At 49.0% G+C, this 21,694-nt stretch overlaps 8 protein-coding genes across 9 annotated transcripts; 4 read left to right on the top strand and 4 right to left on the bottom strand.

Annotated features, from left to right (window-relative positions):
• Positions 1 to 290: 290 nt before the first annotated feature.
• Positions 291 to 6,162, bottom strand: LOC117894619 (ceramide transfer protein). 2 transcript variants are annotated; one of them, XM_034801783.1, is made up of 9 exons: positions 6,006 to 6,162; positions 5,330 to 5,650; positions 4,345 to 4,737; positions 4,133 to 4,281; positions 4,013 to 4,073; positions 1,337 to 1,561; positions 1,027 to 1,258; positions 620 to 958; positions 291 to 563 (listed from the first exon to the last, which is right to left on the bottom strand). In XM_034801783.1, exons 2-9 carry the CDS (start codon positions 5,621 to 5,623, stop codon positions 436 to 438), a joined length of 1,821 nt encoding a protein of 606 aa, XP_034657674.1. In that variant the 5' UTR covers positions 5,624 to 5,650; positions 6,006 to 6,162; the 3' UTR covers positions 291 to 435. The 2 variants fall into 2 exon arrangements, with proteins under 2 accessions (XP_034657674.1, XP_034657675.1); XM_034801784.1 differs by lacking the exons at positions 4,013 to 4,073; positions 4,133 to 4,281; positions 4,345 to 4,737; positions 5,330 to 5,650; positions 6,006 to 6,162 and adding an exon at positions 2,861 to 2,938.
• A 419-nt stretch (positions 6,163 to 6,581) lies between these two features.
• On the top strand, positions 6,582 to 8,019 carry LOC117894621. The gene is made up of 2 exons (XM_034801786.1): positions 6,582 to 7,563; positions 7,630 to 8,019. The coding sequence occupies exons 1-2, from the start codon at positions 6,622 to 6,624 to the stop codon at positions 7,825 to 7,827; spliced, it is 1,140 nt and encodes a 379-aa protein (XP_034657677.1). The 5' UTR covers positions 6,582 to 6,621; the 3' UTR covers positions 7,828 to 8,019.
• A 179-nt stretch (positions 8,020 to 8,198) lies between these two features.
• Positions 8,199 to 9,387, bottom strand: LOC117893609. The gene is made up of 3 exons (XM_034800286.1): positions 9,027 to 9,387; positions 8,550 to 8,958; positions 8,199 to 8,496 (listed from the first exon to the last, which is right to left on the bottom strand). Exons 1-3 carry the CDS (start codon positions 9,385 to 9,387, stop codon positions 8,199 to 8,201), a joined length of 1,068 nt encoding a protein of 355 aa, XP_034656177.1.
• A 3,608-nt stretch (positions 9,388 to 12,995) lies between these two features.
• Positions 12,996 to 14,536, top strand: LOC117894625 (ras-related protein Rab-43). The gene is made up of 4 exons (XM_034801791.1): positions 12,996 to 13,329; positions 13,389 to 13,473; positions 13,738 to 13,994; positions 14,049 to 14,536. The coding sequence occupies exons 1-4, from the start codon at positions 13,117 to 13,119 to the stop codon at positions 14,151 to 14,153; spliced, it is 660 nt and encodes a 219-aa protein (XP_034657682.1). The 5' UTR covers positions 12,996 to 13,116; the 3' UTR covers positions 14,154 to 14,536.
• LOC117894626 (ADP-ribosylation factor-like protein 5A) lies at positions 14,522 to 15,988 on the bottom strand. The gene has a single exon (XM_034801792.1). It carries the CDS (start codon positions 15,381 to 15,383, stop codon positions 14,844 to 14,846), a length of 540 nt encoding a protein of 179 aa, XP_034657683.1. The 5' UTR covers positions 15,384 to 15,988; the 3' UTR covers positions 14,522 to 14,843.
• Positions 15,989 to 16,189: 201 nt separating this feature from the next.
• LOC117894617 lies at positions 16,190 to 18,615 on the top strand. The gene has a single exon (XM_034801776.1). The coding sequence runs from the start codon at positions 16,303 to 16,305 to the stop codon at positions 18,454 to 18,456; it is 2,154 nt and encodes a 717-aa protein (XP_034657667.1). The 5' UTR covers positions 16,190 to 16,302; the 3' UTR covers positions 18,457 to 18,615.
• Positions 18,616 to 18,658: 43 nt separating this feature from the next.
• LOC117894622 (selenocysteine insertion sequence-binding protein 2) lies at positions 18,659 to 19,840 on the top strand. The gene is made up of 3 exons (XM_034801787.1): positions 18,659 to 19,196; positions 19,258 to 19,478; positions 19,532 to 19,840. Exons 1-3 carry the CDS (start codon positions 18,688 to 18,690, stop codon positions 19,756 to 19,758), a joined length of 957 nt encoding a protein of 318 aa, XP_034657678.1. The 5' UTR covers positions 18,659 to 18,687; the 3' UTR covers positions 19,759 to 19,840.
• Positions 19,761 to 21,669, bottom strand: LOC117894620 (gustatory receptor for bitter taste 66a). Its single transcript, XM_034801785.1, has 3 exons — positions 21,300 to 21,669; positions 20,656 to 21,234; positions 19,761 to 20,594 (listed from the first exon to the last, which is right to left on the bottom strand). The coding sequence occupies exons 1-3, from the start codon at positions 21,556 to 21,558 to the stop codon at positions 19,837 to 19,839; spliced, it is 1,596 nt and encodes a 531-aa protein (XP_034657676.1). The 5' UTR covers positions 21,559 to 21,669; the 3' UTR covers positions 19,761 to 19,836.
• Between the last annotated feature and the right edge of the window lie 25 nt (positions 21,670 to 21,694).

The raw sequence follows: 21,694 nt of genomic DNA, 5'->3' as shown, positions 1-21,694 counted from the left end.
TTCATAAAGATATACACATGACGATCGTTAGTTTTTGCGGAACTAGAGCTATACAATATGATTGTTTGTGTGTGTTTCACTTACACATAACTTAGGGCTAGACACAGGATACATTAAATCTTAGTAGTGGTTTTCTCCGGATTACAAAGGGTTGACGATTGAATTACACTTATAGAACACACAGAGGAGTACAGAAAAAGGGCTCGTAAACAGTCGTAAAACTCAGCTTGTTAACGTGTATAAAATTGGAGTTGGAATTGGATTTTGGGTTTGGGTTTTTGGGGTTTTAGGGGTTTTTGGGGTTTTCGGAGATGTAGCAAAAAACGATCCCAGACTGTGGCTGGGCTGGCATCTTAAGGAATAACTTTACGCTAAATACATGGATACGTTTCAACTTTGATTGGTGTTTGATTGCTTTGTTGCTTATGGCAAATATCAGAACATAATCGGCTTGTCCTTGCACTGGTCTATTACATAGCCAGTGAAGCGTTTCAGAAACTTGGGATACTCGCGCTTGTACACAGCGCGCAGAGCACTCGCCGGTGCCCAGCCACCAGGATTCACTAGAATATGGAAAAATTAATCATAAAATGAATCATAAATAGCTAAAGATACATACCCACGGAGCAGTAGGTTATTTTGCAGGTTAAATCATTGCGATTCAATGGCTGACCCTTGACATAGTCGTCGGGCAAGTGGGTTTGGCAGGACAGTATGACGGTGAGGAAGATGCGCACACATTTGCCATTCTTGGACTCTTGCTTGGAATACTCCGTGGAGTTATTGCACACCACCCACATGTCCCGTGCGCCCGGCTCGAGATTGTCGGTGATTTTGCGCATATGCGACCAGAATTGTGCATCCCGCTGGCTGGCCGGCCAGATGCGTTTATGCGTTTGCAGAAAGAGCAATGTGTCTGCTGAGATTTTCTCCAGAATTGTGCAGTCCTCCAGGGTAGCTAAAGGGGGAAAATGGTAAACAAGAGTTATAAATGGGAAAGCATAAAGTGTCAAATGCTCGACTCACTCTCCCAATCGTTGCGGAACTCAGGCATAAAGAAGTAATGGCACATTTCACGAGCAGTCACACCTTGGACCGAGTGGTAGGCCTTCAGGGGATCCATCACCAGGCCATTGACTTCCTCCTCGCGTTTGTACATTTTAATTTCGCCCTCGTCCGCAAAGATTTGCCAGCCATTGCCATCCTGGCCGACGCCCTCGCGTGCATAGTGCAGTTGCTCCTTGCAAACGCGATCAATCTGTGAGCGAAAAATCCAATTAGTGACTCAATTATCGGCATCCCCTCGTGGACGCTGGCTGGCAATTTCCGGCCTTACCTCGGGCCACAGGGCATGGCATTTGGCCTCTGCACCGGTGCCGAACTCCTCGCGTGCCTCCTCGCCCTCGGCCACTGCCTCGTGCGGCACATTCACCAGCGTCTGTGAGATTTGGGACTGCAGTTTCAGTTTGAAGCGCAGCTGCATGTCCTCCTCGATTTTGTCCAGGCCCGTTTCAACAGCATCGAAGAACTCATCCTCCGGCAATGTGGAATGTGGACCCTCCTGCAAATGACAACTCCATTAGCTAAAGGCACGTTACAGGTTTTTTCCGTACATAAACATCTTTAAAGGTTCGGCCTAATTAATTTTAATGACGCGACCGCATCTCTCAATCCAATTGGAAAGAAATGAAACGTGATTTGTATAAATTAATCGGGCCACACTTGTGCCGCCAAATGGTCCAAGAAAATCAAATTTATGTTGTTTTTTTGCTTCCCTAACCAGACAACAGGCAGGCAGGCGGAGATTCTCGGCTAGCATGCGTAATTGAGGGAACATAATGGCCACAAAGGCGCATCATTGTGCCATGAATACCCAAGCAGCAGGCTGTCTGGAGTGCGCTACAGTGAAGCAACTTGAAGTAGGAAATGGAAATCAGTTGCAGCCAGCTAAACATCATCCATAGGCCACACTGTACCCCTATTCTGACGTCTGTTCGCCCAGTACGGCTACCGGCAACAGGCCACGGGCGCGGAATAAATGCTGTGAATGGAATCTTTGAAAATAAATTGATATTTATTAATTAATGCAGACATGTGCGCGCCCCGAGGCGTTGAAATAAGCACATTCCCCAGCCCCCAAATAGGAGAAAGACAAGTGCAGCGGCAGGCAGCCACAATCAAGCGAAATGTGGGCCATATTTTAATGGCGATGAAGTCACTACTCAGCGAGTAATTGCATCCATTATAACCCTATGGCGTCAGCTTGTCTTCTCTTACCAGACTCCGTCGCCTAAGACTGTTTTTGTGACCCTCCCTAAGTTGTTGAACACTGTACGCGGACCCCAACAGCAAGAAAAAACCGCCAAAAAAAACGCTACTTAAAGCGCACAAAAGTGCTCTCTTTCGGGACAGAGAGCGCCAAGCCAGCAAGCGAGAGAGAGAGAGAGCGAGAATACAGCAAAAGCGAACGGGTGAGCGAGCGTCCAGGCAAATCCTTCCGTTTAGTGCAAGGACACGAAACAAACTGTTGCTGTTTGGCCAAACGCAAAAGCCCCATAAACAGGCCAAAGCCAAAGCCAGAGAGGAAGAGCTGGCCAGAGGGACAAAGCCAAAGCCAGAGAGGGAGAGAGAGCGTGGACAAGAGGAAGCGTCGTTAGTGCGAGAGGCTGAAGCTCTGAAGCACTGAAAAAAGCTTTCATGAAAAGGATTTGCTCGTATTTAAATAATAAATCAATGTGTGTGGGGGCCTTTGAGCGGGGTTTTGCGTTTCCAAGAGCGCACTTCTGATGGCAGGGACCCACAAATGAGGGCAATTTGGTTTTATCTTCCACTCCCGAGCAGCCTGTAGCGTAGCACCTACCGCAATTTGTTTAACTTTTCCCTTCTGAAAGCCAGAGCGCCAAAGAAATCGCACCGAGGGCATTCCAACGAGTTATTTCGATGCGTGCTGCGATTTTAGATTTGTTTTTGGACACTTTTTAATTGGTTTTTCAATGCAACTGAAAAAGGTTTCACAATCTGCACACACAAATTAAAAGCCACGACAAATATGAAGAAGAAACTGTTTGGGGTTTGGTTTTGGATTTCCGTTTGTTTGCTTCGAAAATTGGTTTATGATTGGTACGTGTTGGCGGCTCGATCGCTGACCGCGAACTGACCAAACCCAAGCCATAAAGAGCGACAGTCGCCAGTGGCTAGCCAGGCTAAAAGCGAGAGAAGAGCTGGGCTCATAGAGAGAAACAAATGGGGGAGAGTGGAATGCTCTATCATCGCTCTTGAATAACTTTAATCAAAAAACAGTTGTACTCCACCTTTGGAAGCGCATTTCGATAATTTCTTGTAGCATAAACGTTCGTCAACCTCAATGACTGCCTTTATGGGCTCATGGTAAATCTGCTGCAACATCAAACTGTCAATAAGCAACACTGCCACCGTCTAGACGCCCACTTTTTGCGCTTGAGCAGTCGCCAAATGCACGAGCTGCCCCTCGCACAGATGCAGAAATTTGATTACTCCACGCCATAAACAATATTTTGATGTAAATATTAATTTAATGGAATTAAATTATAGCGGAAATTGGAGGGCAAGCCAAAGGGCTTGCATGCGGCGACTCGGTGATTCAATCGGAACATGGGAAAATAAAACAAAACAATCGGAAATTGTTTAACAAATCAAATATGGGTCGGGTTGGGCCGTGTTCTACTTTCCGCATGTCTGATGAAATCCGTACAACACAGCAGCCCATTCCATGCCACGCCATACAACAAGAGAGTTTATTTTAAGACGAAGCGCGGCCATGCAAATTACTACTCGCCCGCTCTCACTCTCCACCTCTCTGCCTTGCTGTTGTATTTGCATTCAGCATTCCGTGGCAGTGGGAATTGGAACGTGTTTGGCCCGAATTGCCGTCTGACCGTGAACGCAATTCGTTTGCTTATTGTGTGCTAATCAAGGCGCACGTGGGGGACACTGAAAGCACCGAAAATGTAAACTAAAAACTGCGAGGACTTACCTCGAAATCTGGCCCAGGATATGACAGGCGTTTCAGCCTCTCGATTTCGTCCTTGGATCGCCTGCAAAGCAAACATTTGACTTAGTTTTTGGGGGCATCAATGGGGGATGGGGGACCTACTTATTTTGCTCCTCCGAGCGCCGTCGCTTATCAATTTCACGCTCCAGTTTTCGCTTCCATGACTCATCGCTCTCGGCTATGATTTCCAGGCAATGTTGCAGGGTAGTCAGCACGCCGGATGTTGTGGCACGAAACGTGATGGATTCACCCTTTAAATGTAAGTGGTTTACGCTCCGTCAAACTATTTTTTAAGGGTTTATTCCTCCTTTTACCTTGAAATCAATGCACTTGAGACCGTCGCCCAGGTCCAGTGGCTGTGCATTGCTCTTGTTCAGCTCGGAGCAGGCATCAAAGTAGCGCTGCAGCGTCTCTATCTGCCCGAAAAGAATGTCCTTGAAGGTCTCCAACTCGCCGACCTTCTCGCGCAGATTGCGTTGGGTCTTCTTGAGGCTTCCGCCGCTGGTCAGCGAAATGGTGTTGGACTGCAGCGACATGGTGCTGCCGTGCCGCCGCAGCGAGGTGGTGTCCGTGCTGCCGGTGTCCTCCTTGTACAGCTGCAGCACCTCCACCCAGTGCATGCGATCCTCGCTGGTCTCGGCACGCAGGCACCAGTTGTTGAGGTTATTAACCACCACATCGAAGCGCAGCTCATCCGACTCGTGCGCCTGCAAGAGGAGCAGAAGAGGGGAAGCAATACAATCAGTGGTCGGAGTTAGTGCGAATGACAGGAAGGGTATGAGTCTGGCATGAGTCACACCATTCGTTTATGGTGGCTCGTTCTTGGCCACTTTCGACAGTATAAATAGATAAAGTGTGGGCCACAAGTGCACACTCATTTCGAAACGCCCTCCGTCAACAAACAGCAACAACAACAACACACGCAACAACGCACGCCCTCCTGTCAACACCCCAACGAAAGACATTTAATGTCCGGGTCTCCCCTCTGGTGCCACCCCGGTGGAGGTGTGTCTGTGTGCGGGGGCACCCCACTTACATTGATGACTTCAATTTGGTCTATTTTCGTTCGACATTCGCTGTCCAGGCAACGTTAATTGATTGCGCTGCATTGATTGCGTCGCTGGGAATGTGCGGAGTGTGGAATGAACTTGGAATCAAGCCGGGGTCGTGGCTGTTTCGTTGGTTAATTTGACCAAAACACATGCGCGCACACACACACTCCCTGCCATTACTTTTTTATTAGTTCAATTAAGAACACTTGCTGCTGGCTCCCGAACCGAAGCCTTCTCCTTTCCTTACCTTAATGGTTGCCTTCGTCAGGCTGATGGCACCGCGGCAGCCGAAATCCGACTCGGACTCGGATTTGTAGTAGGATAAGGTGCCGTCCTTGAGCACAATGTAGCGCGGCTGCCAGCCGTAGATGTAATTCGTCCACTTGCTGAGGTAACCGCGCAGTTCGATGCTGTTATCCAGATACTCCTCCTCCTCGGAGGCATCGCTCTGGGAGCCAGCTGCCGCCTCGTTGCTCGAAGGCGGCGATGTGGATTCCCCCGTCGCTGCAGTCATCGCGCCACTTGTCGTCACCAGATCCATGCCGCAACTGAAGGCCGTTCAAGTTATCTATCAAACAGAAACAGAAAATATCTTAATCAGCAGGTTGCCGGAGCGTTGAGTAGATTACGAATATATTGCGCCACGTCCGCGCAAACATAAACAACTACAACGCCGGCATCGGTCGAATGGCAAAAGCCACATCGTGATAATCCAATTCAATCATCATCAAACGCCTGACTCAGTCTTCGGGTGCAAGCAACTTTGTTGCTGCCTGCCTGCTGCCACTTCTAATTGGGGCCGGGGCCGGTCGGCATTTACTTTGCTTTTGCTTTTGTCTACATATCTATTGCCCTCAAAGAAGCCAGAACTTCTAGGAAACACTTTCTGGCGCTGCCCCTGCTTGTCCTTTGTTTTCACTCACCTTTCGTTTATTGATTGAGGCTGTACTCCACACACATTGGTGCAACACGTTGTTACGTGTTCTTCTGCGGCTCGTCTCGGTTTGTGCAACCGCACATATTCTAATCATGCAATTTTCAAATTAATTTGTTGTTTTGATCTTCACTCGAGTTGGAATTAGTGTGACCGCGAAACGTTTGTTGTGGCAGTGTGAATGACCCTTACAAATATACCTGCGAACTTTCAACATATACCGTAAATATACCACAGGAAAAACGAACTTAACCCACTTGAGACCTGCTGAAAATACATTTAGCAGCTAGGGCTGGTAGCAGTTACCGAACATACAGTTCATACAAAAAAACGGTTGCCATGGGTTTCTAGAAGCAGTTTCTAGCGATGCAAACTACTGCAAAAGCTAATAGCTGATGAGCGTACTATCAGTATGCCCGTTCGCTGCTATCGACACAAAAGCTATCGAAAGCTGACTAAATAGCGGCACTTTGAAATTATTTGTTCGGTAAAACGGAAAATGAGAAATAAATAAACAACATATCAAATTACCCAATGGAAAATGACTAGAATGAGCAGCCCCAGCTGCAGTTGTCAACGAGCTGTGAGTGTGAAAACATATTCCCATGGAACCGGGCAACAACAAACGTGAAGCAGCATGTGGAGGGGCTTTGATTCTACCCGAGGAGCACTCCTTCCACGATGGCATCAAAATGATCGCGGAGTGTGGCGAAATCGATGAAGGCGATGCCGATTGGCTGCTGGACGCACAGGTTATATCCCGCACCATACGGGAGGCCATGTCCGAGAAGGATTTGGTGTACAATTTTATGCTGCAGAACCTCCTGGCCACGGCCACCTTCTACAGGGGCTCCAAAATTGATTTCCCGCTAAGATTTGACCAATATCTGCGCTTCCGCATGCCCTTTCGCGTGACGCCCATCTTCAATACGGCCCAACCGGCGTACATCAACCTGCACGCAGCACACGTCCATCCGATGGTGAGCAACGGATACCTGAATCCCGAGAGCATTCAGCTCTTCCTGCGCGGCAACCTGCGCGATGCCATCACCTACATGGGCAGCATCTCCTGCCGCAACGGTGTGCGCTACTCCCTCAGCTATCGCACCCATGAGATCGGGGACCAGGGATTCGTGCACGAGATCCTCGCCAGTGAGTCGCGCGACGCGGGCATGCCCAGCGTCATTTCGTTTGTGTTTCTGCCGGCCATGCAGTTCAGCTTCGTGGAGCATCCGCTGCCAAGCTTTGTGCCCTCCGGCCCCGCCTGGGCACACTGCTCGGGCACCAGCTACTGGCTGGCCCTGCTGCAGGTCTATCCGCAGTACGATCGCCGTAGCTTTTGCCCGTTCGTGCCAAGGATGCAGCACATCCGCGACGAACGCATGCTCAAGTATCGTCATGTCCTGCGCCTGCTGCTGCGCATCGGCACGGCCAATCACATTCCTGATCTGTGTGACATTTTCGTTCTCAAGGGCTTGCACTTTTATCGCCTGCGCTACAGCGCCAGCTGTGACTGTCATCTGTCTCTGGCCACACTGTTTATTGAGGTATGGGAGATGATCCTCTAAGCTGATGCAGAAAATATAACGGTTCTCCTTGTCTCTCCCTTGTAGATGCTCAACATACACCGTGAGGTGGCCTACAATGAGGCCTGGCAAAAGTGCATAACCTTTGGCTGGCAGCAGCAGCAATCCCACAACTGGCTGCGCGATGTCCTATCGCTGGACAGCCTCGTGCGGGATGTCACCACTCTGTATCACATCAACTACATTCATTTGGATCATTTGAAGCAGTTGTTTGGCAGCATTTAGTGCGCAGAAAAGCAGCTGAAAAGTGATAGGCAAAAGCGGCTGTGGCCACACACATTCCAGTTGTTTGTTACTCGGAATTTTATTTTACAATATGGTATATGGTGTAGGGGTGAGGGGTGGGGACTATGCCACAATTGCAAATTATTTACAGATGAAGCCACACACACACACACACGCACACAACACTCAGCAGTTAACAACAACAACAAGGGCTTAATGACTAACACAATAAATACACAATAAATACAAATAAATAAATTAATAATTAGTAAATGTTAATTACAGGCAAATGACTCTGAATGTTCACTGAAACTAAACCTAAACGAGGTCAACAATGGGAGGACGAACAGGAGCGGGAGGATCCTCTATCTCTACATATAAACATTATTTCGACTGGGATCCCTTGTGACAGGCAGCTGCAGCTCTATGGCCTGCTGTTCGTGATACTCCCCCAACGCCGGTCGAGCGCTGGTCGTCGTTGTCCTTTTCGTCTTGCTGGGGCTGGATGTCTTCGCTGGCTTGGCGTATTTGTTGGCCAGCGCCTTGAAGATGCTCTTGGGACAGGCTTGGAAGTAAGGAAAACATTCGCCAGGCGCCTGCTTGCCCTCGCCCACGCGTTGAGCCTGCACGTAGTCGGGCACCAAATCGGCAAAAGGCGATTCCGTGACACTACAAAGAGATAAAACATTAGCAGCCACCAAGGAAGGACTGATGCCACTCACGTTAAGAACAATTTTGTCATCTCGCCGAAGACACCAAACTTGTCCAGGCTGCGGGAATGCATCTCGCAGATGGTGCGCAGCAGACACGCCTTTCCGTCCATGCCGAAGGTGGAGAGGAAGTCCTCCACGACGCCGTAGAGCAGCACACGTTCGCCGCCATGGAAGATGTGCTGCATGCCGGCGGGCAAATCCGGGAACTTGGGACCCTCATCGTGCACTCGGAACGGCGCGTCCTCGCTCCTGCTGCGCTGCTCGCTGAGATCTCGCTTGCGGCGCTGCACATGCAAATATCTGGCCACATATTCGCCCACCATGTGGCCCGCCTCGTGGCCAAAGGAGCGCGAAAACAGCGGCGGCAAATCACCCAAAGGATTCTGATTGTCCGTCAGTCCCAGCTTGTCAAAGTCAACTGTGGAGAAATGGAGTTGCAGAGGGGTTTACCACAGAGTTAAGTGAATAATCATTGACGAAACTCACTTGTGACTGGAAAACTGATGGTCAGATTGGAGAAGAAACCCTCGGGCGGGTGCCTGACCAGTGGCATGGCAATCGTTGGCGTAAATGTCAGCGAGGTGCCCGGCGGCAGTGCCAGTCGACCATCGTCCGTAATCCAAATCAAACGCTTCTTGCGTATGTGCGGCGCATCGGGATCTGCCTCATCCCAAGCGTCTGACTGTGCGGCAGCCTCCACATCCGCCAGCTGTGCGGCATCCGCCTGCTGTTGCTGCTGCTGTCGATGGGGCGTTGATGTGGATTGACACACGCAGAGGACTGGCAGCAACAACAGCAGCAGCATGGAAAGCAGTAGTCCGACGTCCGATAAGTTGCAACGCGACATGCTGCAAGAAATGATTAGAGATTAGAGTTTATAGCTGCTAAATCCAGCAAAAGATAGCGATTAGCTGGCAAAATGGAGCTGCTAAAACATCAGCCTAATGGCCATCATTATTCAACAGTTGTATAACATCAATTGGCGGCGGAGTCTCTCCCCGTTCTGCATTCTCAACTGCAGCTTCTACGCCATTCTCATGCTCCAGCCTTCAGCCTCGACTCTCCTCGTTGTTGCTGCGGCAACTGGTTAGCCTGTCGAACGTGTCTCGTGTTATTTTTTGGGAAAGCGATGCACAGATCTGGCCTGGCATTGTTTCAGTTGTTTCAACTGCTTGCCCCGTTAGGCCTGGCTGGCAGCTTCAATTCTGATTACGACTCTTGGAGCAAAGTCGAAGCACAAACAAATGGCTATAAAAATCCGCACAGCTCGGTATTAGGAATTGGCAAATGGCTCTTCGGACTCTTCTGGCCAGTGAAAGCATCCCAACAAATTGATTTATCATTCTAAATGAAACCAGTTGAAGATTTCATTGGATTTCACCCCGGTAAGGAATCCCACAACCAAAATGGAGAGCACAACAAATTGATTTCTCGTTGCACGACGCACTTTTACTCGTGCAGCAGCAGTGATGCAACAAACTGCAGAGCAAGAGAACCTGTTGGCCCGAAGTGTAGGCCATGATTAGAGCCAAAGCCATATTCTGTGCTGCACTTTCTCAAGGCTACAATTTGATGGCCATTTGGGTGGTGGCAGGTTTACCAGCAGGCGGCAGACTAGCAGCAGCTTTCTAGACCAAACATTCTAGTTCGATTCACTCAAAGGTTGCCTCAGCAGAGTGAGTTTCTCCTTGCTGGGATGGACACTTGTCGCTGCACTGCACCCAAATTAGGCCCAAACAAATATGCTGACAGAACCAGACAGGCGTACAGACAGGAGCCGCTGGGGCGTGGTTGCAAAATGCAAAAATGCAAATACGCTGCGATGCGATGGGATTAATTGCACAGAGAGCAAATGATGGACATGAAAATGAAAATGAGGTCGGTCGCCTGGCTCTAGGCTCTGGCTGGAAGGAGGAGTGTGGATTGAACAGACAGACACACTGACTGGGCAAGTGCGTTGTGCCACAGCAGGAGGCAGAACTGGCTGGGGCAGTCGTCGCCAAAACTAAATCCAAATCCAAATGCAGTTGACAGTGCAAAGAGTGTGAGAGAGCGACTCTCGCTTATGGCCAAGGATACATTTTGATTTCTATAGGAAATCAGCAATAGAAAAGCAGCAAAAAAAGACAGAAAAAACAATGCCGAAGTTTGTATGCCTTTTGGGAAGCACAAAACACTTTTTGCAACACTCTGCAACACTCTTTATGTGATAGTTGCGGTACCCTTTTTACAGTTGCATTGGAACAACAAACACGCAACAAATGTCAGCTTGGAATGCTCGAGAAGTGAGAGAAGTGAGACTCAGACTCAGACTCAGTCTCTGATTGAGAGAAAAGCCTTTCCTTCTGCAAAAACTTATGGCGAATTAGTGCAGCTGAGCTTTAATTGGCGTGCAGTTCAGTGCTAAGTATGGACAGATGAAACGTGTGTCCAGCCACGTCCGTGTGGCCGTCTGATTGTCCGCTGTCAGAATCCCAAGAGTGCTTTTTTTTTGCAATCAGCGCTACATAAAGAAATTTACTTAATGAAACCGAAAACTGGGTCAGCAGGTGAGTGGAGTGGAGACACATGTACAGCGAAATATTCGTATGATAATTTTGATTATTTCATTCCCAATCAAAACAACAAAAAAACACAAGCAAGCGGCGCGAGTTCGTTGCTCAAGTCTTTTGGCACGTTGCACCCGCACCGGACAGGCACAGGCACAGGCACAAGGGACTGTCACGGAATAACTAATTAGAAATCCAGCAAAAAAATGATTGCGAAAGGAAAGTGCAAGTGGTGTCGTCTGTCTGACTGTCGGGCGGGGGAGGGGATCTGTGTGCGTGCTCGGCATGTGCGAGGAAATCAATCAAACAATCAAACCAAACACACAAAAAATCGTACTCGGCAGAGCTATAGAAAGTTCGAATGAAGCTAACGCTTAATGCATGACAATTAGGTAATTGTAATTGTTTATCGGATTTGGCTTTTTGGGGGCACATTCTCGAGGAGTTTGAGCGCAGCTTACATAAGACTCGACTGGTCACAATCGGCTGGGAAAAATCTTTGGCTTTGACGTTGAACTTGTCCTATTTTCGGTTTCCTTTTGCCGAAAATTCCTCGCTGGCCTCTCCGGCAGAGTTCAGCGCAAGATCAAAACTTCACTTTTCTAATGCTTGAGTCATGCAGACACGTTTTTCACTTAAAACACGCGTTATGCTGGTCCTTGGCTAGAAGGAGAAGCTACCATGGATTTCGGTTTCTTTTGGCTTTATGTTCCGGGGGTAGCCGCTTTCCAGACAACCGCGCGCGCAAACGTTTGAAATTCAACTAAAGCGGCTAGCGGTCGAGGCGCACGATAAAAAGCCAACGAAAACCGCACTGAGCCGAAGAAGAGGAAGCAGAAGAGGAAGAGTGAGAAGAAGAAGAGTACAAGGCAGAAGCAGAAGCTACAGCCGAAACTGGCAAACCAGTATGGGAAGACTGAAATATCTGATCTGCTGTGTGTGTAAAGTTTGCCAATTTGCTGTTTGATTTTCCTGCCAGCGAGTGGGTGAACTGAACTGCGACTCGAACTCTGAGAAGAGCCTCTGAGAGGTGCACTTCCTGGGGCGCTCTAAGCCAGTGACTCATCTGCGAGGGTTTTCCCTGCAAAACGCAACTGGGTCGCCATTAATTTCACTCTAAGGCAGCGGCTGGACATTGTGCATCAACTTCGTGGATCACAGACAAGTTCTCAGGCCCAGCCACCCCACGACTTTGGCTTGCAGCAATTAAACTTTCCTTGCGCAAATGGAGGCTACAGTGCGTACAGAGCCACCAAATCTGGCATTGCGGTTTCCAAGTCGCTTGGCAATCGAAGCAGTTGGTCAGCTGAAGATGCTTTGCATACACAAATACAGATACAGAACGAGATGCAGATGCGCCATAGAACATGTTTTGTGTGTGGCGTGAGTGGTGGAGTTTCCGCTGCGCTCTGAAAGTGAGTCTAGAAGTAGAACCAACCGCACAAATGTGGGTCAAGGTCTCATATTTGGATGGAAAGTCAATAAAAATTGCATTGGGGAAATTGCCATAAATATTTATCACTCAATAAAGCAACATTTCATAGCGTTAAATGACTGTATCATTAGGGTACGTGGTGAAAATTTATTGGTTTGCACATCAGACCCAAAAATGTTATCAGAAAGCCGCTCGACCTATGTACGTGATGGTAGCCCGTACATCAATTCACACGCACAAAATGCTTTCCATTTGCTTTGGCTAATGCCTCATTTAAATAGATAGCCAGCTTTTATGGCTTTCTTGCATAATGGATAAGATCTTGACGTTAGATTTCCAATTGGCAAAGTGCCCGAAGTGGAAAGCAAATATTGTCAAACTTAAAAATCAAATTCAAAACTCAACGCATCGATAGGCACACTTATCGTTCTGCGTATCGATAGCTATCGCTGTGGAACAGCTGCGAACAGCCATCCCATCACCACTAGCAAGTGCATTTATTCAATCTTTGTTTTCATTTTCCATTGGCAAAGAAAAACTACCAGAAACCCACTCCATAGCCAGCCAGAACACACGACATTGGCCAGATATAATGACGGCGCGTAACCCACAGACTTTGATGGCACTGCCCAACGAGGAGAACTTTGACTTCCTATTCAAAATCGTCCTGATCGGTGACTGTGGTACGGGGAAAACCTGCATAGTGGACAGGTTCAAGACGGGCAACTACATAGAGCGACATGGCAATACCATTGGAGTGGACTTTTCCATGAAGACCATAGCCGTGGAAGCAAAACAAATTAAGGTACGTGATGGCTGGAGTTATTTCAAAGGGTATTAAAGAAATGAATCATCTTCCTGCAGCTACAAATTTGGGACACGGCTGGCCAGGAAAGGTTTCGCACCATTACGCAGAGTTATTATCGCTCGGCCAACGGTGTCTTAATTGGTGAGTCGGTATCTTCCGGATACGCACGCCCATTCATTTGTCATGCCGCCACCGCCATGACGCCCTACGCTATCAGTAGAAGTGAAGTGGAGAGCGAGAGCTCCTGTCGTGATTCGCTGATAAGAGGCGTCGCACCGCACCACGCTTTAATGTTATTGCGAGGCATTGATTTTAATAGTGTTTTCTCTGCTTGTGGCCTCCATTATCTGCTCCGCACACGTATTTGTTATTTGTTTATTAATTTGTAATGGTTTTTCATTGCAGTTTATGACATCACAAAGAGGTCTTCCTTTTCCAATCTGCAAAAGTGGATCGAGGAGGTGCGCAGATACACGGCATCGAATGTGCTGATCATATTGATTGGCAACAAGTGCGACATGGAAACGGAGCGCGAGGTGGACTTTGAAGAGGCGCGCCAAATGTGTCAATATATACCTGAAATTTTGTTTGTGATGGAAACGTCCGCCAAGGAGAATATGAATGTGGAGGATGCCTTCCGCTGTCTGGCCACCGAACTAAAGGTACGCTCGGGGTTGCCTTTTCTTAGATCAAAGTAAATGTTTTGTGTGTTGCAGCGCCAGCATGACGCCAACAATGTGGAGGCTGTGGACGAGAACACCATCACGCTGGGCCAGGGCAAGCCCCTGAAGAGTTGCAGCAGCTCCTGTAATCTCACTTAGACACGCACCATTTTGATATTGTTTTATTATTTTGCTTTTACGTTTTGTGATCAAACTGTTCGTGTGGCTATATATTTATATTTTAGTTTGCTAATATTTAAACCTACACCTAAAACTGTTTTTTGTACGCGTTACTTACCGGCGCTGCTGCCTGCCAGTAAGCCTTTTTTTAATTTATGTGCTAACTTTTACACAACCATGTATTTATTTTAGACGATAGAGTACAAATCAATCTCACACATCAACAAACAAACAAACGAAAAGAGCGAGCAAATCGCGACACAACAATGTCAATTAGAAGGCAATGTTCGACGAAGAAACGTCCAGTTCTGTATTCAATTTAATACGAAACAATTTCGAAATAAAACTCGTTTATTTTGTAATTTTATTGGAAGTAGTTAATTGGCTTAGATCTTAGACATAATCATTAATCATACTCCTCCTCCACTCGTATAATTTTTCATCATTTTTATCATTGAGGGGGGGTGTCGTTCTCTTTTTGTATACACTTAATAAAATTGGCTTGGCAACAACTTTTTTTCGAACAATCGGCGAACAACGCTTAAAATCTGTTACATCGCTTTTATCAGTATTATTATTATTATGTTGTGTGGCTTTACATTTACATTTTACATACAAATTTGTTTACTTTTCTACAATTATGAACTATAGTCGGTCGTTTGTGGCCTGTCATTTGTTTTTGATGCGCTGAACGATCCACTCCAGGCCCTGATACAGGCCCTCGCCGGTGAGCGCACAACACGCCTGGATGTGCCACTGGTGCTTCTTGATGGAGGTGAGATCCAGCTGCCGTGAGATTTCGGCCGCTGACATCGATCCCTTCAGATCCTGCTTGTTCGCATAGACCAGCAGACTGGCCTTGCTCAGGTCCTCATGCTGCAGCATGCGATACAGCTCCTCCCGCGTCACCGCCAGCCGCTCGCGGTCCGTTGAGTCTATGACCATAATCACCAGCTCTGTGTTTGTGTAGTATGTGCTCCAGGCGGCCCTTAAGCTCTGCTGACCGCCCAGATCCCACACCAGAAAGTGTATGTTTCGCCACACCACCTCCTCGACGTTGGAGCCGATGGTGGGACTCGTGTGCACCACCTCGTTCATCAGGAACTGGTACAGGATGGTCGTCTTGCCCGCATTGTCCAGGCCCACCATCACCAGTTTGTGTTCCTCGTTGCCAAACATTCGCCATAAGCGGGAGAGTAAAAGCCCCATATTTCAATGTTGATGCGTTCACGTTTCGCGTCTTCGGTATGTTTCAAATTTCGAATCAAAAGCTGGACTGGGTTTGTGGGAAACACAAACGGAGGCGATGCGATGACGGTGATTGCCTCACACCAGGTTATCTCTCTCCCTCTGTGTGACTGTGCGTGCGCGCGTGTGTGTGTGCGAGGGCGAGAGTGTGAGAGCGAGTCAGTGTGTGTGTGTGTGTGGTCGTCCGTCGCTGCTGCTGCTTTGCTTTGTTGTTGTGGTTGGAAAGTGTAAGGCCAAACTGTAAATTATATATGCGCTCGCTCCGATACTCTGAATTTACATATGCATTCCAACAAACACTTGTAATTTGCTATTTGGATTGCCAAAGATTCAGGTTCAGGTCACTTCACAGCGATTTCTTCGATTGCTGGAACGGATGGAAGGTGCAAAACCATACGATGACGACTATTCAGACACTAGGAGATTTTCACTTTGTTTTCGCGTCGTAGCTGGTTCTTGGTGCACCAATTGTTAATTTAATTAACGTAGTTTATATTAAAAAAGTAAACAGTAAAAGTGATTAATTAACGCATATGCGCTGGTCAGTGTTGTATTTGCCTGAATGTATCGATACCAAAACTGGAGAAACATCGGTGGGACTATCGAAGTGGTTTCAGTGCGTCCGTACTTTTTGCTTATAAATATCCGTTGGAATTTAAATGAAATCAATGAAATTGACGAATAATTAACGTTGCAAGAAGAGCAATTATTTAAATAAATTGCTATCTAATCCAATCTGACATAAATAAAAGAAACCCCATTGTTCATATCTCGTTGTGATTATTCTGAAGTGTGACCAAAGCTTCCGCACATTTTCAATCATATGGTGCCCTCTATATATTATTAAATTAGCCAGCACACCGGCTGCATTCTGCCAACAATGAGTTTATTTATAAACCTGGTGCTGCTGGTCCTCGCCTTCGGTCTGACTGAGGCCCAGACGTCGAGACGCGAGGAGGCGCCCATAGCCGAGTGTCCTGGCCTCAGTGTGCCACAAGTGCGAGCCGAGGCGTCCGACTTCGAAATCGCGATGATTTTCCACTACGTGTCCTGGTCGAGCGAGGCCAAGCAGGCCAAGAGGCTCTACAACGGACTGGCGCACTACTACCACGAGTACGCGTTCTTCGGGGCCGTCGACTGCTGGCACTTTCAGTGCAACTGCAGCAGCACCCACGTGCCAAATCCTGGAGTGGTTGGCGCTGGCGGCTATCCGGACAAGTGGCCCACACTGATAGTGCGCTACAACCAGCGGCACATTCTGCAGTACTCTGGAGACTGGAACTTTGAGGATCTCGCACGCTTCATGAACTATCTGATCGAGCCTGTGGATCGGGTGCACACCAGCCTCGAGCTGGCAGGACTCAGGAAGCACTCGGATGCCGTTGTGCTGGCGCTCCTCGACTCTGCAGACAGTCTGGCATACAAGCGCTACATGGCGGCAGCTGTCTGCTGGCTGGAGTTCGATCCCGAGCGGAACATACGCTTCGCCCTGAACTTTGGAAAGAGTGCAAAGAGCATGCTGAAAGGGGAGGACGTCACACTGCCGCAGCTGGTGGTCATTGACAGCCGCAATGGTGTGCACACGTTCAACACATCGTCGAGCGACTGGCGAGCTCTGAACATCGTTCGTTGGGTGCGTCACACCCTCAAGAGTCTGGCGTTCTTCTCGAATGGCTATGGAACGCCAACGACAATCGCCTTGAAGGCGCGCTACATGCCCGTGCTGGCCATGGGCGTAAAGATGCCACACAGCCATCAGACTGCGAGCGCCATGCCGCTGGTAATGGTCAAGGAAATGGCAAGCGCGCTGAAAAAGCAAACGGACAGCTGTGATTCCTACTGGACGAATGACGAAAGCCATGCCAAGAAGGAGTCATATTCGCTGCTGCAAATGCCAGCGGAACTTTATGCAGAAACACCTCAGCAGGCAGAGACCTGCCCTAGCGCCTGGCAGCTGAATGCAGCGACGCTGGCCAACTATTACAGCATCAACAAGTACCTCAATCATCTCTGGCGCACGTACACCCACCAGCACCACCTGCAAGTGTCCGTAGGCAAGGGCACGGACTCCCATCAACTGCTGGCGCTACACCGACGCAACCTGTGCCTCGCACACTCCAACCATGGCACGCCGGCCATGAAGATTGGCATCGCCAATATGGTGACCAAGTACAGCCAACTCATCTGGCAACATTCCGGGGAGGACTTCCCCAAGAATCGATCGCTGGGCGTTGTGATCTTCGATTCCATTAAGTACGCCGACTACCTCCAGCAGCTGGGCATACAGCAGCATCAGCACCACCATCCACACGAGCGAGACGCCTCCGCGGTGCAGGTCTTCATACTGGACATGGCCGAGGAGGCGCTGCATGTCATGTCGCAGGATCATCCCTTCTCGTATGTGGCGCTCAAGGACTTTATACGGCAGTTCTATGCCAAAACACTGCCGAAGGTGTACAGGAATGCGCAGCCACCGCCGGACACGGCCTTCCATCGGTACTTCAACCGCCAAATGATGCTGCAGGCGCTTCAGCGGCCAAACGCGACGAATGTGGTGTTCATGTATCGTCCGGACTGCGCTCTGTCCGCTGTACTATCGCAGGCATTCCTACAGGTGTCGGCGCTGCTCGCCAGTCCCAGCGTTAACTTCATTCGCTTTGACAGTCAGGCCAACGATCTGCCGTGGGAGTTCTCGATGCCGCTCTGCCCCACGCTGCTTGTCTTTCCGCAGGCCCGTCCCACCGAATCTGTTGTGTTTCCCAGCAATGTCCGGATAGATGTGAAGAACGTGTTTGCCTTTGTCATCGCCCAGCTGGAGCCGGAGCAGCAGCTGCGGTCGGTGCTGGCCAGCTGCCGGCGAAGGATGAAGCATGTCCGCAGCTGCCTGGACTTTGCCCGCAGCCTGGTGCTCAAGCACGTGGGCCAGTATCTGAAATACTGGGAGATCTACGAGCACGAGCGTGACCAGATACTCGAGCATCTCAAGGAGTTCAACGAGCTGCACATAGCCATAGATCGTAGCATAAGGTTATAGCATAGTCCAACCTCCTAAACTCCGTAGGCCATTTGTTACTTAAGCTAAGTAGTGCTCCTATCAGACTGTGGTTTCTAAACTGTATAGCCAAACCAAGTTTTTAGTTAAGTATTAAACACTCATAGCTATAAGATAATAACGCAATAATAATAATAATTTCGATTTCTAGTTTAAAATTTGTGTGCTGTGAGTTTTCTGCGTTTGCCAACACTGGCGGATAACTATGTTAAAATGGAATCTACAAAAATGCTGCGCCGCTCGGACAAATTGAATATTATTGATCACAGCACGTTCCAAAACATACAAAAGGATGTGGCACAAACAGCCCCAAGGCTGCCACGCAGCGCCAAGTACAAAAATAAGCACAAGAAGCAGGAGCAGCAGTGCACGCTCTTCGATTTTGTTGTCAAGTCGCGGCAGACACAAAAGCAGCAAAAGGCCAAGAAGCTAAAACGTCCACATCTGACCATCACGAAACCCTTGTATGCGGCAAAGCGCAAAGGAAAAACTCGCCTTAATCCCAAGAAGAAGGTTACCGGATTGAAGAAGCTGATATGCAGCTATCGCAGGCTGAAGAAGCTAAAGATGTCCACGGTTCAGAGGCCCAACTGCGAGGAGGGGCTGACGTCAAAGCTGGACTGTCTGTCGCTGGCTGCAGCGGCGACTGCCACACAAGAGGAGCAGAAAGAGGAGCAGCTAGCAGAGAAAATACACCCCATACATTCCCGACGCTTTAGAAGGTTTACTCTGATTTATATTTCATTGAATTTTCGTTTGTAATTTAATGTTTTTTCCTTCCAGCTACTGCGACAACTGCACCCGGCCACAGCTCAAGCAGTTGACCATTCAATTGTTGAAGGATTTGAATCGCTTCCAGCAACGTGCCTATGCCAAGAACGAGATCAAGGCACGTGCACATCCGCGCTTTGTGTTGGGCATACGCGAAGCTTCAGCCCGGCTTCGCATACAAAAGGTGAAGCTGCTGATCCTCGCCACCGATTGCGAGATTTGCCCAGGCGAACGTAAGAGCATAAGCGAGCTGCTACGGCCAACAAGTAATTGTATATTCCTTTAGGAGGCCTGGATGAAACAATTGATGGCTTGAAGGACCTCTGCCAGCAGCAAACGGTGCCCTACTGCTTCCCGCTGGTGCGCCGCGAGCTGTCCTATGCCCTGCAGAAGCGTGCACAAATCTCTTGCGTGGCCATTCTAGACTACGATGGGGCCAATGCCACATTCAACGATCTCCTCATTGAGCTGGAAGATGCCCGAGCAGAGTACAAACGTCTGACTGCCGTGTGATGATTTATTAGGTGCGGAAAGCGAACAAAAGTGCGGGAGGAAGGTGCAAAAAAGACCAAACACAAATCAGCTGCGAGTTCAACCCGTTGGCGTTAGCATGGTGGTGGTCACCAGATCGTACAGAGTGGAGCTAACATTGTCCATTTCGGTGGCAGCGCCCACCAAGCTGGCGGTATCGTTCAACGAATTGAATGTCTGAATGGCCTCCTTGGCCTGCTGGGCAGCCAAGTTGAACTGAATCAGAATGATGAGATAGCTGGTGATGCCACCACTGACGCCGTACAACGTTTCCATGTCCAGAGTGAAGAAGCCGCAGGCGGAGAAGTCCACCGAGTGATTGAGCAGCTTCAGCGACAAATGATTCACGATCTCAAAGAGCAAATTATCATCCGCGACCACGCCGCACTTGTGCAGACTGATGCCGGTGCGCTTCGAAGCGAGAGAGGTCTTCCAGCTCAGGTAGATGAGGTACACACACTTGCCGGACGTGTAGCTCAAGGCAATGACCGTGATGAAGGGATTCTTGGCCGAGCGGAACAGCGACGGTATCGACTGGAATTGTGTGGCGCAGTAGAGGAAATAAAGCTGTGCCGTGAATATGAGGAACCCATAAGCCATCAGCGAGAGTATCGGATAGCTCCACAGCTCATTCATGGCCTTGCCAATCTCACAGATCTCATCGTGCACCTGGCACAGATTGTTCAGCTTCTCCTCCACCTTCGCGGCGTTGCTCAGCTCGCTCTCGTGTGCCATATTCACGGATATCGGAGGAGCTTGATGCATGGCCTTGTCCGAGGCCTCAATGGATTCGCCAAAGGAGTTCATCGAATGGGAAACTGTAACCAGAAATGAGTTCAATGGAATGCAGAGACAAATATATGCAAAATGGACACCCACCAGGCGCCACTTTGTTCCTGCCGGAGCCCTTCAGCGAGCCCATGTCCAGGCCGCCCAGCTCCTTGTAGAGATACTCCAAATTGCTGTCGTACTCCGGTGGCTGTGAGCTGTCCAGTGCACGGCTGCTGGTCTCCTGATCGCCGCACAGCCACCGTTTGAACTTCTCGTGGGTGGCCACCAGCTCCTCCAGCGTCTGGTTGATGGCCTCAAAGCGTTCCTTTAGCGCATACAGCGAGACAGCAAACCAGATCTTGTCCAGCGTATTGATGAACGTGGGAATGGCCGAGACAATCCACAGCACAGACATCCATTGGGTGTAGTCCACGAGCTTGATGTACGTGGCCAACAAAATGGAGAGCTCAAAGAGGAACGTCATGATGAGCATAAAACGAATGCGTCCCCCAATGTGGCTGTTGTCCACCACACACTTTTCCCTGTACAAACGCTCGTCCACCTGCCGTATGCGCTCGTAGAGCTCTCCAATCCTGCCCTGATTACGCAAGGCGGTTAACTGGTCCGTGCCCATCATAATGAGGCCAATGTAGGTGAGAAACAGACCAATAACAAAGGTCAAGGTGCCTGTGGAGTGGAAGGAATCAATGAAGGTTGAATGCTGCCCGCAACCCACGTCATGCTCTACTGACTCTGCGAGGCCTTGAGCGTGCGATCCTCCTCTCCGAACGAGTAAATGAGGACATTGTACAGCAGCACGTACACAATCAGCATGGCCAGCATGTAGACCATGCCATTGCGCGACTTCTCCAGCACGTTTTTGGTGCGAAACTTTTCCAGATCCTGCGGCAGTATGCCCGCAATTTTGGATATGTAAAACAGCAGCTGAAATTGCTGCAGCAAAGGCTGGACCGCACTTTCCGACGAACTCTCCGACTGCACCTGCGGCATGTTGACACTCGACTGAGCAACTTCTGCGACCGAGTCTGGACATTGCCGATGCACTTAGCCTAATTAAATTGCTGCCACCACAGCCCCGCTCCACCTCAATCGATATTATCATTGTTATTAATCCACTATGGAGGGT

The sequence above is a fragment of the Drosophila subobscura genome, chromosome J (genome assembly GCF_008121235.1).
Source record: "Drosophila subobscura isolate 14011-0131.10 chromosome J, UCBerk_Dsub_1.0, whole genome shotgun sequence".
Taxonomy (NCBI): Eukaryota; Metazoa; Arthropoda; class Insecta; order Diptera; family Drosophilidae; genus Drosophila; species Drosophila subobscura.
The sequence above is the reverse complement of the archived record's forward strand: the minus strand, read 5'-3'. Positions and strand labels throughout refer to the sequence as shown.

Coding starts and splice junctions, on each gene's coding strand:
- LOC117894619 (XM_034801783.1), bottom strand. CDS start 5,623: ATGGATCTGGTGACGACAAGTGGCGCGATGACTGCAGCGACGGGGGAA. Junction 4,074..4,132: donor CGCTCGGAGGAGCAAAATAA/GTAGGTCCCCCA, acceptor TTTGCTTTGCAG/GCGATCCAAGGACGAAATCG. Junction 564..619: donor AATAACCTACTGCTCCGTGG/GTATGTATCTTT, acceptor TCCATATTCTAG/TGAATCCTGGTGGCTGGGCA.
- LOC117894621 (XM_034801786.1), top strand. CDS start 6,622: ATGGAACCGGGCAACAACAAACGTGAAGCAGCATGTGGAGGGGCTTTG. Junction 7,564..7,629: donor TGGCCACACTGTTTATTGAG/GTATGGGAGATG, acceptor TCTCCCTTGTAG/ATGCTCAACATACACCGTGA.
- LOC117893609 (XM_034800286.1), bottom strand. CDS start 9,387: ATGTCGCGTTGCAACTTATCGGACGTCGGACTACTGCTTTCCATGCTG. Junction 8,959..9,026: donor CATCAGTTTTCCAGTCACAA/GTGAGTTTCGTC, acceptor ATTTCTCCACAG/TTGACTTTGACAAGCTGGGA. Junction 8,497..8,549: donor ATGACAAAATTGTTCTTAAC/GTGAGTGGCATC, acceptor ATCTCTTTGTAG/TGTCACGGAATCGCCTTTTG.
- LOC117894625 (XM_034801791.1), top strand. CDS start 13,117: ATGACGGCGCGTAACCCACAGACTTTGATGGCACTGCCCAACGAGGAG. Junction 13,474..13,737: donor GGCCAACGGTGTCTTAATTG/GTGAGTCGGTAT, acceptor TTTTCATTGCAG/TTTATGACATCACAAAGAGG. Junction 13,995..14,048: donor GTCTGGCCACCGAACTAAAG/GTACGCTCGGGG, acceptor TGTGTGTTGCAG/CGCCAGCATGACGCCAACAA.
- LOC117894626 (XM_034801792.1), bottom strand. CDS start 15,383: ATGGGGCTTTTACTCTCCCGCTTATGGCGAATGTTTGGCAACGAGGAA.
- LOC117894617 (XM_034801776.1), top strand. CDS start 16,303: ATGAGTTTATTTATAAACCTGGTGCTGCTGGTCCTCGCCTTCGGTCTG.
- LOC117894622 (XM_034801787.1), top strand. CDS start 18,688: ATGGAATCTACAAAAATGCTGCGCCGCTCGGACAAATTGAATATTATT. Junction 19,197..19,257: donor CATTCCCGACGCTTTAGAAG/GTTTACTCTGAT, acceptor TTTTCCTTCCAG/CTACTGCGACAACTGCACCC. Junction 19,479..19,531: donor CGAGATTTGCCCAGGCGAAC/GTAAGAGCATAA, acceptor ATATTCCTTTAG/GAGGCCTGGATGAAACAATT.
- LOC117894620 (XM_034801785.1), bottom strand. CDS start 21,558: ATGCCGCAGGTGCAGTCGGAGAGTTCGTCGGAAAGTGCGGTCCAGCCT. Junction 21,235..21,299: donor CACGCTCAAGGCCTCGCAGA/GTCAGTAGAGCA, acceptor TCCACTCCACAG/GCACCTTGACCTTTGTTATT. Junction 20,595..20,655: donor CAGGAACAAAGTGGCGCCTG/GTGGGTGTCCAT, acceptor TTCTGGTTACAG/TTTCCCATTCGATGAACTCC.